The sequence below is a fragment of the Rhododendron vialii genome, chromosome 13a, assembly GCF_030253575.1.
Source record: "Rhododendron vialii isolate Sample 1 chromosome 13a, ASM3025357v1".
Classification (NCBI taxonomy): domain Eukaryota; kingdom Viridiplantae; phylum Streptophyta; class Magnoliopsida; order Ericales; family Ericaceae; genus Rhododendron; species Rhododendron vialii.
Window position 1 is genome coordinate 282,936 of NC_080569.1, and position 12,792 is coordinate 295,727.

Consider the following 12,792-nt stretch of genomic DNA (forward strand, 5'->3'; position numbering starts at 1 on the left):
TTCTCTCTCTTTCTTTTCAGAGAGAGAGAGAGAGAGAGAGAGACACGGGGTGTGATGGGTGGACCCACCGGTAATAATGTACTACTCCTACTACTACCAGATTATTGAGATTATATTCATTTTTTTGGCGCAACTGTGACCAATACGACAACCGGAGAACAAAAAAAAAATTTACCCACTTCTTCTTCCTCTCTCTCTCTTTCTCTCTCTGACATTCACATCCATCCTAAAGAACATTTCCCCATCCACCTTTTCTTCCATCCACCCAACCCAACTTGTCCACTCCTATTTGATTTTTATCTCTTCCCGGCACGTATATTTCTCGCCGCCGCCGCCTCCCATCCACTTACTCTCGCTCAGGTACCACTGTTTGAATTTTTCTTTTCTTTTGTGCTTTTACGTCTCCACCTGACGTTCTATTAGATTTTTTTTAAGGCAGTTTATTTTTTTTAGAAAAAACAAACAAACTCCTAAATTGGAGAGATTTTGGGATAGTTATGTGACAATTGATGGTCTTGGGATACTTATTTGAATTTGGGAATATTTTAGGATAGCTAGACTCCACCAGCTTACCTACAGTGGTTATGTGGGTTGCTCTCAATTGGAATCATGGTTGCGTGGGTGTACTGTTTCTCGACTTTTGGGGAAGAAGCGAGGCTGATTAGCTCTAACTAAATTCCTAAGAAGGGGTTTTTCACTCTCGGAAATTTGAGATCTGCTACTTGTCAACTCGGTACTGCCCCTTTGCCCTTTTTTGGGGGTTTTCCAGGTGTGGATTTGGAACTTTGGACAATCCAATGGAGATGAGTGTTGGAGGTGAGGCTCCTCTTTTTTATGGTACGGGTTCCGCAAATTTGAGGGCAGTTGGGAAGAGGAGTCTGGAGTGGGATCCTAATGACTGGAGATGGGATGGGGATCTTTTCATTGCTACTCCACGGAATTCCAATCAATTAAATTACCAGAACAGACAATTATCCCAACTTGGGGCTGGAATTCCCGTGACTGGTGGTTCATCCAACAGTTCGTCATCGTGCTCTGATGATGTGAATACTGGCAATGACAAAGGGAAAATGGAGTTGGAGAAACGGAGGAGGGTATTTGTTGTCGAAAATGAAAGTTTAAATGATGAAACCGGGAACCTGTCTTTAAACCTTGGCAGAGATGGCCATCCAATTACTGGAAGGGAGGTTGCTGACTGGGACGGGACAAATGGAAAGAAGACCAAGTTTCTCGGGACGACTTCAAACCGTGCGGTTTGTCAGGTAGAGGATTGTGGGGCTGACCTGAGGAATGCCAAGGATTATCACAGACGACACAAGGTTTGTGAAATTCATTCCAAGGCTAGTAAGGTGCTAGTTGGGAATGTTCTCCAGCGCTTCTGCCAGCAGTGCAGTAGGTCAGTATTGATTGATTACTTGTTTTAGTTGCAAAGGTTTCAAATTCTGTTACTATCATCTTATTTATCATGTCATAGACTCATACTATGCAACACCCTGGGAGTTGCATCAATTACCCCTATATAGATGTTACTCGGATCCTTCAAGATATATATTGTTCCTCTGTCGGACATTCGACGCTCCTATGGGATCCGTGTTGGACATGTTTACTTGAACAATAACCTAACAAGCATATTATTTAACTAAAATTTCTCACGAGCTATGCCTAGAACTGCTATAATATCAATGAAAAGGTATAAGACAACTTGTAAACACCATTTAAGATAGAACATATGTACTACATATAAAGGATTTTAAAGATTCCGGGCTGTCCCCCTATCCCTGAAATAAAAATTAGATGAATCTGATACTTAGACATGTACAAGCACCTGACATCTTGTACCAGCGAGTCCATGTAACCTGGATCCCTATACATGCTTCACTCTTTTGTTGTTCTTGCAGCTTTCCCGAAATTGCCTCAATCTTTGGATTATACGTCAAGCACTGATGACTCCTTCGGTAAATTGACAGTTTGCCAATAAAATAAATGAAAAGAGAGTTCAATGCAATTTTCTTACATTTTCTGCAGGTTTCATGTACTTGAAGAGTTTGATGAAGGGAAGCGAAGTTGTCGGAGACGTTTAGCAGGTCATAATAAGAGGAGGAGGAAGACACAACCTGATGCTGGTGTTAATAACAGTTCTTTGAATGATGACCAGGCTAGTGGTTATCTGTTGATGAGTCTACTAAGAATACTTTCCGACATGCATTGTGAGTGACACAACTATTTTCTCTTCAAAACCATGAGCCTGGATTTATTTGGCAATTGTTCTGCAAAATTATCCTTCGTATTTGAAACAGCGTCATGTTTTATGCGGATAGTGTTGTGCTATGGTGTTTCTTACGAATTTATGGCGAATTGCTTAGTAGTATACTCCGTGCTGTGCCATTTTATTTTGTTTGTTCATGTATCGCTCTCCAGGTTATTCAACTTGGTTTCTATGTAAAATATGCGAAAGAATAATCATCAAAAAAAGAATGAGAAGATAGAATATATGTCAGATGGTACCACGGGAAATGGGTGTCCTTGCAGTTCTACTGACGCAACTGAAAACTTTGTCCTTGAGGGTTATGGTAGTTATTGTGCTGAAAATCTCTCTCTCACACACGCACACACGCACGCACGCACGCACACACACATGACTAATTCCAGAGAGTGAAAAATTGAAAGGGTAGCTTTATTCTGTGAGTCTGTGACTGTGTTATTGGGTTAAGGTCATCTTATCATTTGCTCTCTATCTTTAAACCTTGTGTGATTGATATTAGTACTTCTCTCTACTGATTCTTGATTTGTATTTCAGCCAATAGATCAAACCAAACCAGTGATCAGGATCTATTATCTCATCTTTTAAGAAGCCTTGCAAGCCACGGTGGTAGCCTTGAAAATAATAACATCTCTGGGCTCCTGCAAGAATCTCAGAATTTGATGAATAGAGGAACTTCTAGAGGAACTATAGAAATGGTTTCGGCTGTGCTTTCTAATAGTCCTCAAGGTCCTTCAACACCTGTTCAGCAAATTCACCCAGTAACTGCGCCTGAGGTGCCGCGAAGAGGATTGTGTGCTGAGGATGCAAGGATTCAAGATATAAAATCTACAACTCTTCAATCTCCAGCCTTTTCTGAAGCCAGAGACAGTTCTCCAGGGAGACATAGGTTGAATAATTTCGATTTGAATGAAGCTTATGTTGATTCAGATGACGGTACAGAAGGTCTGGAGAGGACACCTGTGCCGCTGGGTGTGGGTACTGATTCTCTTGAATGCCCTTCATGGGTGCAAGGCTCTCATCAGTCAAGTCCACCTCAGACAAGTGGGAATTCGGATTCAGCATCTACTCACTCGCCTTCTAGTTCCAGTGGAGAAACTCAGGTAGATTGACCCTGGTATATTTAGTCCGTTTAAACATATGGTGTCAAGGTACATTTGGACTGCAGGTTGCAATTTTTCATTGCATTCCGACCTATTATATGTGCAGAGCTGAAAAAGTTAGGGAATTGTGTACACTGGTTGTTGCAAGAGTTAAGTAATTATGTAGTTTTATAAATAGTTGAACATTATGTGCTCATCCCCAATTTCAATTTCCCTTGCCATGGATGAATTTCAGAGAAATGTTGTGTTGTTGATAGTTTACAATTTCTTGAAGAAAAGTTTTCAATCCATTTGAAAAAAAAGGGATGTAAGACAGCTTATACAATATTTTTTTGTTATCAATTTTGGGTAGTCATTTATCAAATACTGCGTATGATACAATTTTCTGTCATATATAACAACAAAATCAACATCCAGTCCCTCCCTGGAGGAGATTCTAATTTTATTTTGAGGACTTTCTAATTTTATTTTGAAGACTTAGAGATTCATTTATTTCAATAACTATGTTTGTGAACACAAAGTTAAGATCCTGTAGAGTTACAATAGGTTAGTGATATATGAAGGTGTAAGATCTGTGCAGATTATAATGTTCGTGAACACATATTCACCAATTTTTGTGTCAAAGATAAGATCCCTGCAGAGTAAGGTAGGTTCGTGATATTGAAGGCGTAGCCATAAAGGTCCCAAACTTGTCACGTGAAATAATTGAGTAAAATAGTTGATGTTCAGAAAAAAAATTGTCTGAGTCGGTGCACCACCCTATCTGCTCACTAGAGTGCGAGCAATTCAATTGGTATAAGATTGCCTGATCTAGGTTCTGTGCATATCTGCCACATTATATCTCTCATGCTAGTTTCATAGTTTTATTTGCGGTCCAAGGATAGCTCTTTGAGCCATATGTCTTTAACACTTTGACAGACAAATAAATTACTTTCCATTTATTTGTGTTTTGTTTTACATAGAAGTTTAATGTGTTCCTTAATTTCTTTTCCAACGACAGAGCCGCACGGACCGAATTGTTCTCAAACTATTTGGGAAAGAACCAAGTGATTTTCCTTATGTCCTACGTGCACAGGTACTTTCCAAATTGTTGGTTTTTTGTTTGCTCCTTTTATAATAGCATTACATACAGAAAAAGTTACAATCATGTGAAACGTTTTGTATTGCTAGATTCTGGATTGGTTATCTCATAGTCCTTCTGACATTGAGAGCTACATCAGGCCGGGTTGTGTTGTTTTGACACTTTATCTTCGCCTGTCTGATTCTGCATGGGAGGAGGTATTGTTCTATGACATGTACATGTGGAAAACTGTTTTTTTCTTTTTGGTTAAGCAGAGTTACTAATTTGCCAAGTCTTAATTGCTTCATTCAGCTTCAGTGTGATCTGACTTCCAGTTTGAGTAGGCTTCTGGATGCCTCTGACAACGACATATTCTGGAGAATTGGATGGTTATACATAAGAATGCAGCATCAAATAGGCTTTCTGTACAATGGTGTTGATACTCTTTCCATTTATTTTTGCCAGCACGAGTTTTAGTAACATCTTTAGTTTTTCAAAAGTTTCTTGGGTTCTTCAGAAATTGAAGATTGATATCTTGTGTCATGTTCTTGCGTTACAGGTCAGGTTGTTGCGGAGACTTCCTTGCCCTCAAAGAATGATGCTTACAGTTCCATTCTAAGTATCAAACCAATTGCAGTACCTTCATCAAAGAGAGCTCAATTCATGGTCCAAGGTTTTAACTTGAAACGGTCCTCCATGAGGTACTTATTATTCTACTTTACGCTACTTCTTGTCTTTTAATTTTATTAACCTAAAAGTGGGCATAAGATTGCACGAGTTTATTTTCTAATTTGGTAAATTTCGCTGACACCCCTTGAGGTTTGTCTTAAAGACAAATACCTCCTCACATATGCGAAATGGCTATAAACCCCCTGTGGTTTCAATGTTTATTTCACCGACACCCAACTAGCGATTGAAAAAGCGCGCCTAGGCACTCGCCTAGGCGAGATGAGGCGTGACGCGAGCCTGTGACGTCTCACAGGTGTGAGGCGAGCCTGTGACGTCTTACAGGTGTGAGGCGAGGCGAGGTTGGGCGAGGTGGGCGGCTAGTCTCGCTTCGAGTCGCCTAGGCATGAGGCATGAAAAAGTGAGAAAGTGGCGCCTAGGCGTTTTTAGGGCAAAACAGCTCAATTAAAACACAAATCTGCCTCTCCTCAATCAGAAATCTATCGTCTCTCCTCTGGGCTCTCTCGTCTCTCCTCTGGGCGTAACAGGTATGTCGATCTCTCTCTCTCTCTGTGATCGACACACACGCACCCTTCTTCTTCTCTCTGATCGACACACGCAGTCACACACACACACACCCTTCTTCTTCTCTCTCTCTCTCTCTCTCGCGCGCGCGCACCCTCTCTTGACCAATCTGGGTCAGTCGGCTGCACTCTGCAGCTGCTGCTAGTGCTGGCCCTGCTGGGTAATTTTTTTTTTTTCACGCATACACTGATACACACAGTACATATATATTATACAGTATATACCATATATATTATACAGTATATACTGATTAATAATTTAGTGTTAATGATTAATAATTTAATATTATACAGTGTATACAGTAGTAACTAGTAACAGTAATGAATCAAAATTTTTATGATTAATCAGTTTGTTGTTTGTATATATTAATACTAGTGTTGTTGATCATATTTTATCTCCTTTGTTTTTGTATATATTGTAGATGTCGAATAGAACCGATCCTATGAGCGTATTTTACTAGTATTTCGTATGTTGGATTGTTGGTTATTATGCAATATGGTGATGTTTATTCTTGTTTTGATGGTAGGAGTGAATATTGGTCATTTATGTAGTTTATGTTACTTTTTTTTTTAAACGCTCGCCTCGCCTCGCTTCACTGAGGGCTTTGTCGCCTCGTGTATTTAAATCACTGACCCAACCAACAACTATTCGACCAAACACGTGATAGAATTAGCCAAAAGTGTCTTAGTTGACAAATTCACCCTATTTAAAAGTAGAATAAATAATAAAAAAGCTCTCAATTCTCAATTTTTTGATCCAAAAGTAATAAATATGTCCTTTCTAATAGAAAAACGGTTCTTTCGAGTAATAAAAAGTAAATGTTTATAATTAATTTTACCCTTTCCCAGGTTACTCTGCGCACTTGACGGGAATTATCTAGTTGAAGATGATACTGATGAGTTGGTAGAGAGTGTTGTTAGCCTCATAGGCAATGATGAGCTCCACTGCATCAACTTTTCTTGCTCTATTCCTGCAGTTACTGGACGGGGATTTTTTGAGGTACTGGTCTGTTATACTTCTATTATTTTCCTTTCCTCTCCTAGTAAAACATGCCTTCGTCAAATACGTTCTTGTCTTTGTTGTTGTTCCAAAACTAGAATATTTTAAAAACAACCTTCAGTGAGCTTTCCATCAGTAGCGACTAGCCAACGTTAAGGAAGCTTCTAGTTATTCATCTACTTCACAGGCCACTCGCAAGTCGCATCTAGATTGAGAGTCCAGGACCCAAGTACTGATGCGTCATTAATCTGATCCTTTGTGGAGACTACCTATCATATTTCCCTTTCCTATCCTAGTAAAACATGCATTTTGCAAACAGTAGTTCTCTTTGTTGCCGTTCGAAAACTAAAAAACTTAAAAAAACAAAGTTCAGTGGACTTGCCATCTGTAGCCACTAGCCAACATTTAGGAAGTTTCTAGTTATCCATCTGCTTCACAAGACACTTGCATCTTCTATGAGAGTCCAGCCTCCAGGTCTTGTAGAAGCGTTAGTCCATTCCTTTGAAGGAACTAACCATATAGCTTACTTGCAAATAGAAATAATGGATCCATTATGCATATATCATAAAGAAATCCGTCGTTCCTAATCCTGCTTCACTTAATTGTTATTTGAGTCGAGCATTTTTTTTGTCCATCTGGGATATCTGACTGATATTTATGTCCTTTTGATTATTATCCGAGCCGGTATTTTTACTGAAATATTTCCTTTCAGTTATCTAAGTTATCGTGAAATCATCCAGGTTGAAGATCATGGTCTCAGCAGCAGCTTCTTTCCTTTCATAGTTGCAGAGAAGGATGTTTGCTCTGAGATTTGTACACTTGAGAGTGCAATTGATTTGACTGAGACTGATGATATTCAAGTGAAAAATGCAAAACTGGAAGTGAGAAATCAAGCCATGGATTTTGTGCATGAAATGGGCTGGCTCCTCCACAAAAGTCACTTGAAGTCCAGATTGGGTCAGTTGGATCCTGCTTCAGGACACTTTACTTTAACACGATTCAGGTGGCTTATAGAATTTTCCATGGACCATAATTGGTGTGCTGTAGTCAAGAATCTATTGGACATTCTTCTGGATGGAACTGTGGGTGCAGGAGAGCACCCATTCCTGAAGTCTGCACTATGTGAGATGGGTCTGCTTCACAGAGCTGTACGGAGAAATTCTAGGCCTCTGGTCGAGTGCCTTTTGAGATATGTACCTGATAATGTTTCAGATGAATTAAGATCTGAATTCAGTTCTCTGGCCGTGGGTGATGAATACATTTTATTCCGGCCAGATGTGGTAGGCCCTGCTGGTTTAACTCCCCTCCATGTTGCAGCTGGTACAGATGGTTCTGAGGATATTCTGGATGCGTTGACTGATGATCCTGGAAAGGTAGTTCTTTCCCTTCAATACTAACCACCATTTCTCTAGTTTGGACCATCACTTTCTGTTCTGACAAACATCATCCAGGACGCATGTTTTTGTTGCATCATGGTACTCCTTTAAAGGGTCTTATAGAAACCTGCCTTCAGGAAATTTAAGCTGTACAGAAACTGCCAATGGGTCAGCTAAGAAGCTGTAAACTGTACATGGTTCAAATCTTGCGCAAAAAGTATCATCTCACACTAGTGAGGTTCTAATATTGTGAACTGACATGCCTCTCTTACCTAGTTTAAAATTTTTAGTGAAAGCTTGGTTAACTGCATAAATTCATTACGCTCTAAACTTGCTGATTATGGTTTGATGTAGGTGGGAGTTGAAGCATGGACAAGTGCTCGCGACAGCTCGGGTTTCACACCTGAAGATTATGCTCGATTGCGGGGACACTACTCTTACATCCACTTAGTCCAAAGAAAAATCAACAACCGTGGAGCAGTAATTGGACATGTGGTGATTGATTTTCCTGGTTCGCTGTTGGAATGCAATGTCAACCAGAAGAAAAATAAGCAGGAGGTTGCCAGCTTTGAGATTGGAGGTTCTGGAATAAGATCCATTCAGCGGCCGTGCAGACTTTGTGATAAGAAGCTAGCTTATGGAAATGCTAAAAGTTATCATGTGTACAGGCCTGCAATGCTTTCAATGGTGGCCATTGCTGCTGTATGTGTTTGTGTGGCTCTTATCTTAAAAACCTCACCTATAGTTGACTGTCTGTTCCACCCCTTCAGGTGGGAATTAGTAGACTTTGGATCTAGCTGAGTCTTTTTAACTTGCTATTCTGATAAGGTGTTTGATTGTTGTGAGTTTTAAACCTTGAAGTTGAGCTATCCTGTAGTACTAGTAGTGCCTTGGGGAGGTTTCACGTTCAGCTAATGTTATCTACCTGTTTATGTTGTGTGTACTCCTTTCATCCATCGTGATGTTCTTGCATTGGCACAGGAAATATGCCCTCTTTGTTAATGAAGTGGCCTATTTTAATCCCTTTGGACTATCACCTGCTCTCATTTTGACCTCTTTTTTTTTTTTTTTGGCCAAACAAATACGTTCAACTTTTTTGATGGTATTTTTTAAAATTTTTGAATCACGTTTGTCTTGGTCAACCCGTCACACTTGAAGTCAAGTATCAATCTGTTCTTTCCATCGATTTGCCCTTTGATTAGGTGTCACATGGCTTCTTTTCGTCACTAACAGTTTTTTTTTTAAATCACGATAGCATTAGTCAAGTCGGTGTATCTTTAAGCCTTCGTCGAGTGATAGAAGCTTCAAAACAACTTGGCTGATTATATAGCTGGAATCACAGTGCATGCCGTTTAGTGCCAACTGGAGAGGCCAAATTTTTACCAAACTTCGGTAGCTACTGCTTCTTCTTCTTCTGTTTTTTTATCCAGAGAACTAACGCGGTTGTGACAGTCCTGGAATTAATATATCACTTCTCATAATTCAAGGGAGTACAAGGAGTTTCGATAAAAAGGTTTGGCTTTTTCTCTCTTGAATTATAAGGGGAACATGATGTGATGATGATGGGTGCATTTCTGGGACGGACAGAACAATGCGGAGGACAAGTAACAACTTAAATGGAGTAATTGCAGACCCATCCATCCCCCTAGCCTTGGGTCACAAATCTTCTACTCCGCCAGAGGCATGGACTCTCTCCCGGACCTTCTTCCAATTTTATTCACCATCAAGCATACAATATACAACTCATTAAGTAACATTACTGGTATATCCCTTTGAACAAGTTTGGGTATGGCCATTGGCCAGCCACTTTCTGCACAATCACATTGCTCATTCAAAGGGGGGCACACAAACGCAAGTGAAGGACATTCGTTAGAAATAAATATTATGGAGATAAACTAAAAACGAAATTACTTATTATTTTATGCTGAAACATATTAGTAGTACATATTATTTCAGGACAGTTGTGTGCGCCATCACAAGCAAATTCCTACTATTATTTTCCGCAGCACGTATACAACTCATTAAGTAACATTAAGCTGGAAGAAAGAGAGAAACATACTATCAAAACACCACCATAGAGGATTTAAACATTGTGATTTCTTAATACTATGGAGCACCAGCAATAAAATACACAATAGAACAAGCATTGAAAAACCAGAATTAATAAATTTTGAGCTTCATTTAAGCTCTAGGCCTTCTCCCACTTGAGGGGCTTCACAACCTCCCAGGTGAAGTCTGGGTCATCCCTACCAAAGTGTCCGTAGGCAGCAGTCTTCAAGAACCTGCCATTGCCACCCCTCTTGAGATCCAGGTTGATGGCGATCATACCAGGCCTGAAATCAAACGTCTCCTTGACAATCTGGAGGATCTCCTTGTCAGGAATCTTTCCAGTTTTATAAGTGTCCACAAAAACAGACAAGGGCTCAGGAACACCAATGGCATAAGAGACCTGCACAATGCACCTCCTAGCAAGCCCATTTGCCACGATACTCTTGGCGGCCTGCCTGACAATATAGGCACCGCTCCTGTCCACCTTGGTAGGATCCTTACCAGAGAAAGCTCCTCCACCATGTGCTCCCCAGCCTCCATAGGTATCAATAATGATCTTACGTCCAGTAAGACCAGCATCGCCATGGGGACCACCAATGACAAAGCGGCCAGAAGGGTTAAGGTGGAAGATGGTCTTCTCATCAAGGTACTTCTCTGGGATGACAGGCTTAATGACATGCTCCTTGAGGTCTGCAGCAATCTCGTCATTGGTGACAGTCTCATCGTGCTGGGTGGAGATGAGGACAGTGTGAACGCGAATAGGAACCATGGCACCATTTTCATTATAATACTCGACAGTTACTTGGGTCTTACCATCAGGCCGTAGCCACGGGCATGTGCCGTTCTTGCGAACGTCGGTGAGACGAGCTCCAAGCTTGGTGGCAAGGACATGGCTCAAAGGCATAAGTTCAGGGGTCTCATCAGTGGCATAACCAAACATATGACCCTGGTCACCAGCCCCAATCTCTTCTGGGCGCTTTGTAAGGTGGCCATGGACACCTTGGGCAATATCAGGGCTCTGTTGCTCAATGTTGACCAGGACCTTGCAGTTATCAGCATCAAGACCAACATCATCAGATACAAATCCGATGGTACGGCATGTGTCCCGGACAATCTTTTCGTAGTCAACATTGGCCTTGGTCGTAATTTCTCCAAAGACCATGACCATGTTGGTCTTGGTGCAAGTCTCGCAGGCAACCTTGCTGTCAGGGTCCTGAGCAAGGCATGCATCAAGCACGGCATCGGAGATCTGGTCGCATAGCTTGTCCGGGTGACCCTCGTTCACTGACTCAGAGGTAAATAGGAAGGTCTCCATATATTATATCTAAGCCACGAGAACACAACAGTCAGACATCTTGACAAATTGGTGAATATATACTTATAGTATTAGTATGCATTGACGTGCCTTTTCATTTATTCAGACAGGATGCAATCCAGAAGAATCCATATTAAAAATATTCTACAGAAAACCCATAAGGTTCTACCAACAAAATAGTAGGAGACTGAATTTTTTTTAAGGGGGAAATTGACCTCAAATACAATTTTCAATTTCAGTTCTAATGCAGTCAAATAGCCTCAACAAACAGAACTGTTTCAATAACCAAAATATTTGCCTAGGAAGCAATCCAGTTGGGGAAGATCAGTATAACGAACAGATCAAAGACCATGAAAGAACATAAACAGGGTACAAATCGGTAGAGCGGGTGTGATTTTGCATTTTGATGTTAAAAAGAAGAAGAAAACACTCCATCGAAAATGATAGTAGTATGAAAAACATAGAGAATAATACAACAGATCTAGCAATTTGTGGCAGGAAGGAAGGACAATGAGCCAATAGAAACACAGTCAACAGACAAGAAAAGAAGCATTGATTCTTGCAATTTTTTTTTTTTTTTTTGGTTGAAAAGAACAGACCAGATTGCCCAGAAACCATGGTTATACTTATCCTAATACTAACAACAATAATAACACCAGTAAAGGCCAGAAAGAAAAGCGATAAATATCAGATGGGTATACATTTGCGTGACATTAATTCGAAGAAGAATCTTCAAATAAGTAGTAAGAGCGAAGGCCGAAAAGCTTGGAAGAGAACCAGATCTTGTTACTAACATTAGTTAAGAGAATACATCACACATGGATATGGGCAACATCATATCATATCATATCATCAAATGTATGAACAAAGAAGGACCATGAAAATACTAGTGCTGGCAAAGAGATGGATTAGGTAAAGAAAGGTGCAAAAAAAAAAACTTACTTTATACAGTAGCAGAAGGAAATGCTTTTGTTTGAGCAAGAGATAGATCCGAAATTGCAAGGGAGGGAGAAGGAGACCCCGACGAGAGCTCAACGACTCAAAACCAGGATCCGGTTCCGATTTATATACTGCTCCTACTACGGAGAGAGAGAGAGAGAGAGAGAGAGAGAGAGTAATCTGATGGCTGAACTTATTTCAAACATAAAATAAATAAATCTGATGGATGAATTTTGCTATAGCCGTTGGATTGTTAGTATTACAGGCAGGCAGGGATTGGTTGGGGTTGGTGGCACAGAAAGACGGGCAGCGCCAGATCTGAAAAATCCTCCGTACATACATACATACATACATACAGTACAGTAGTATAGTATATTAGTATAGGAGTATTTTGTTTGTTTGTTTTCTACTAGTAGTACTAGTATTCGCTGCAAATTTCA

The 12,792-nt window shown here is 40.3% G+C and overlaps 2 protein-coding genes across 2 annotated transcripts; one reads left to right on the top strand and one right to left on the bottom strand.

Annotated features, from left to right (window-relative positions):
* On the top strand, positions 1–8,992 carry LOC131312328 (squamosa promoter-binding-like protein 1). Its single transcript, XM_058340008.1, has 11 exons — positions 1–360; positions 550–1,396; positions 2,026–2,207; positions 2,798–3,363; positions 4,364–4,438; positions 4,534–4,641; positions 4,736–4,856; positions 4,983–5,124; positions 6,523–6,673; positions 7,414–8,046; positions 8,404–8,992. Exons 2-11 carry the CDS (start codon positions 798–800, stop codon positions 8,848–8,850), a joined length of 3,024 nt encoding a protein of 1,007 aa, XP_058195991.1. The 5' UTR covers positions 1–360; positions 550–797; the 3' UTR covers positions 8,851–8,992.
* Positions 8,993–9,940: 948 nt separating this feature from the next.
* Positions 9,941–12,668, bottom strand: LOC131314899 (S-adenosylmethionine synthase 5). Its single transcript, XM_058343818.1, has 2 exons — positions 12,356–12,668; positions 9,941–11,422 (listed from the first exon to the last, which is right to left on the bottom strand). Exon 2 carries the CDS (start codon positions 11,411–11,413, stop codon positions 10,238–10,240), a length of 1,176 nt encoding a protein of 391 aa, XP_058199801.1. The 5' UTR covers positions 11,414–11,422; positions 12,356–12,668; the 3' UTR covers positions 9,941–10,237.
* Positions 12,669–12,792: the final 124 nt, after the last annotated feature.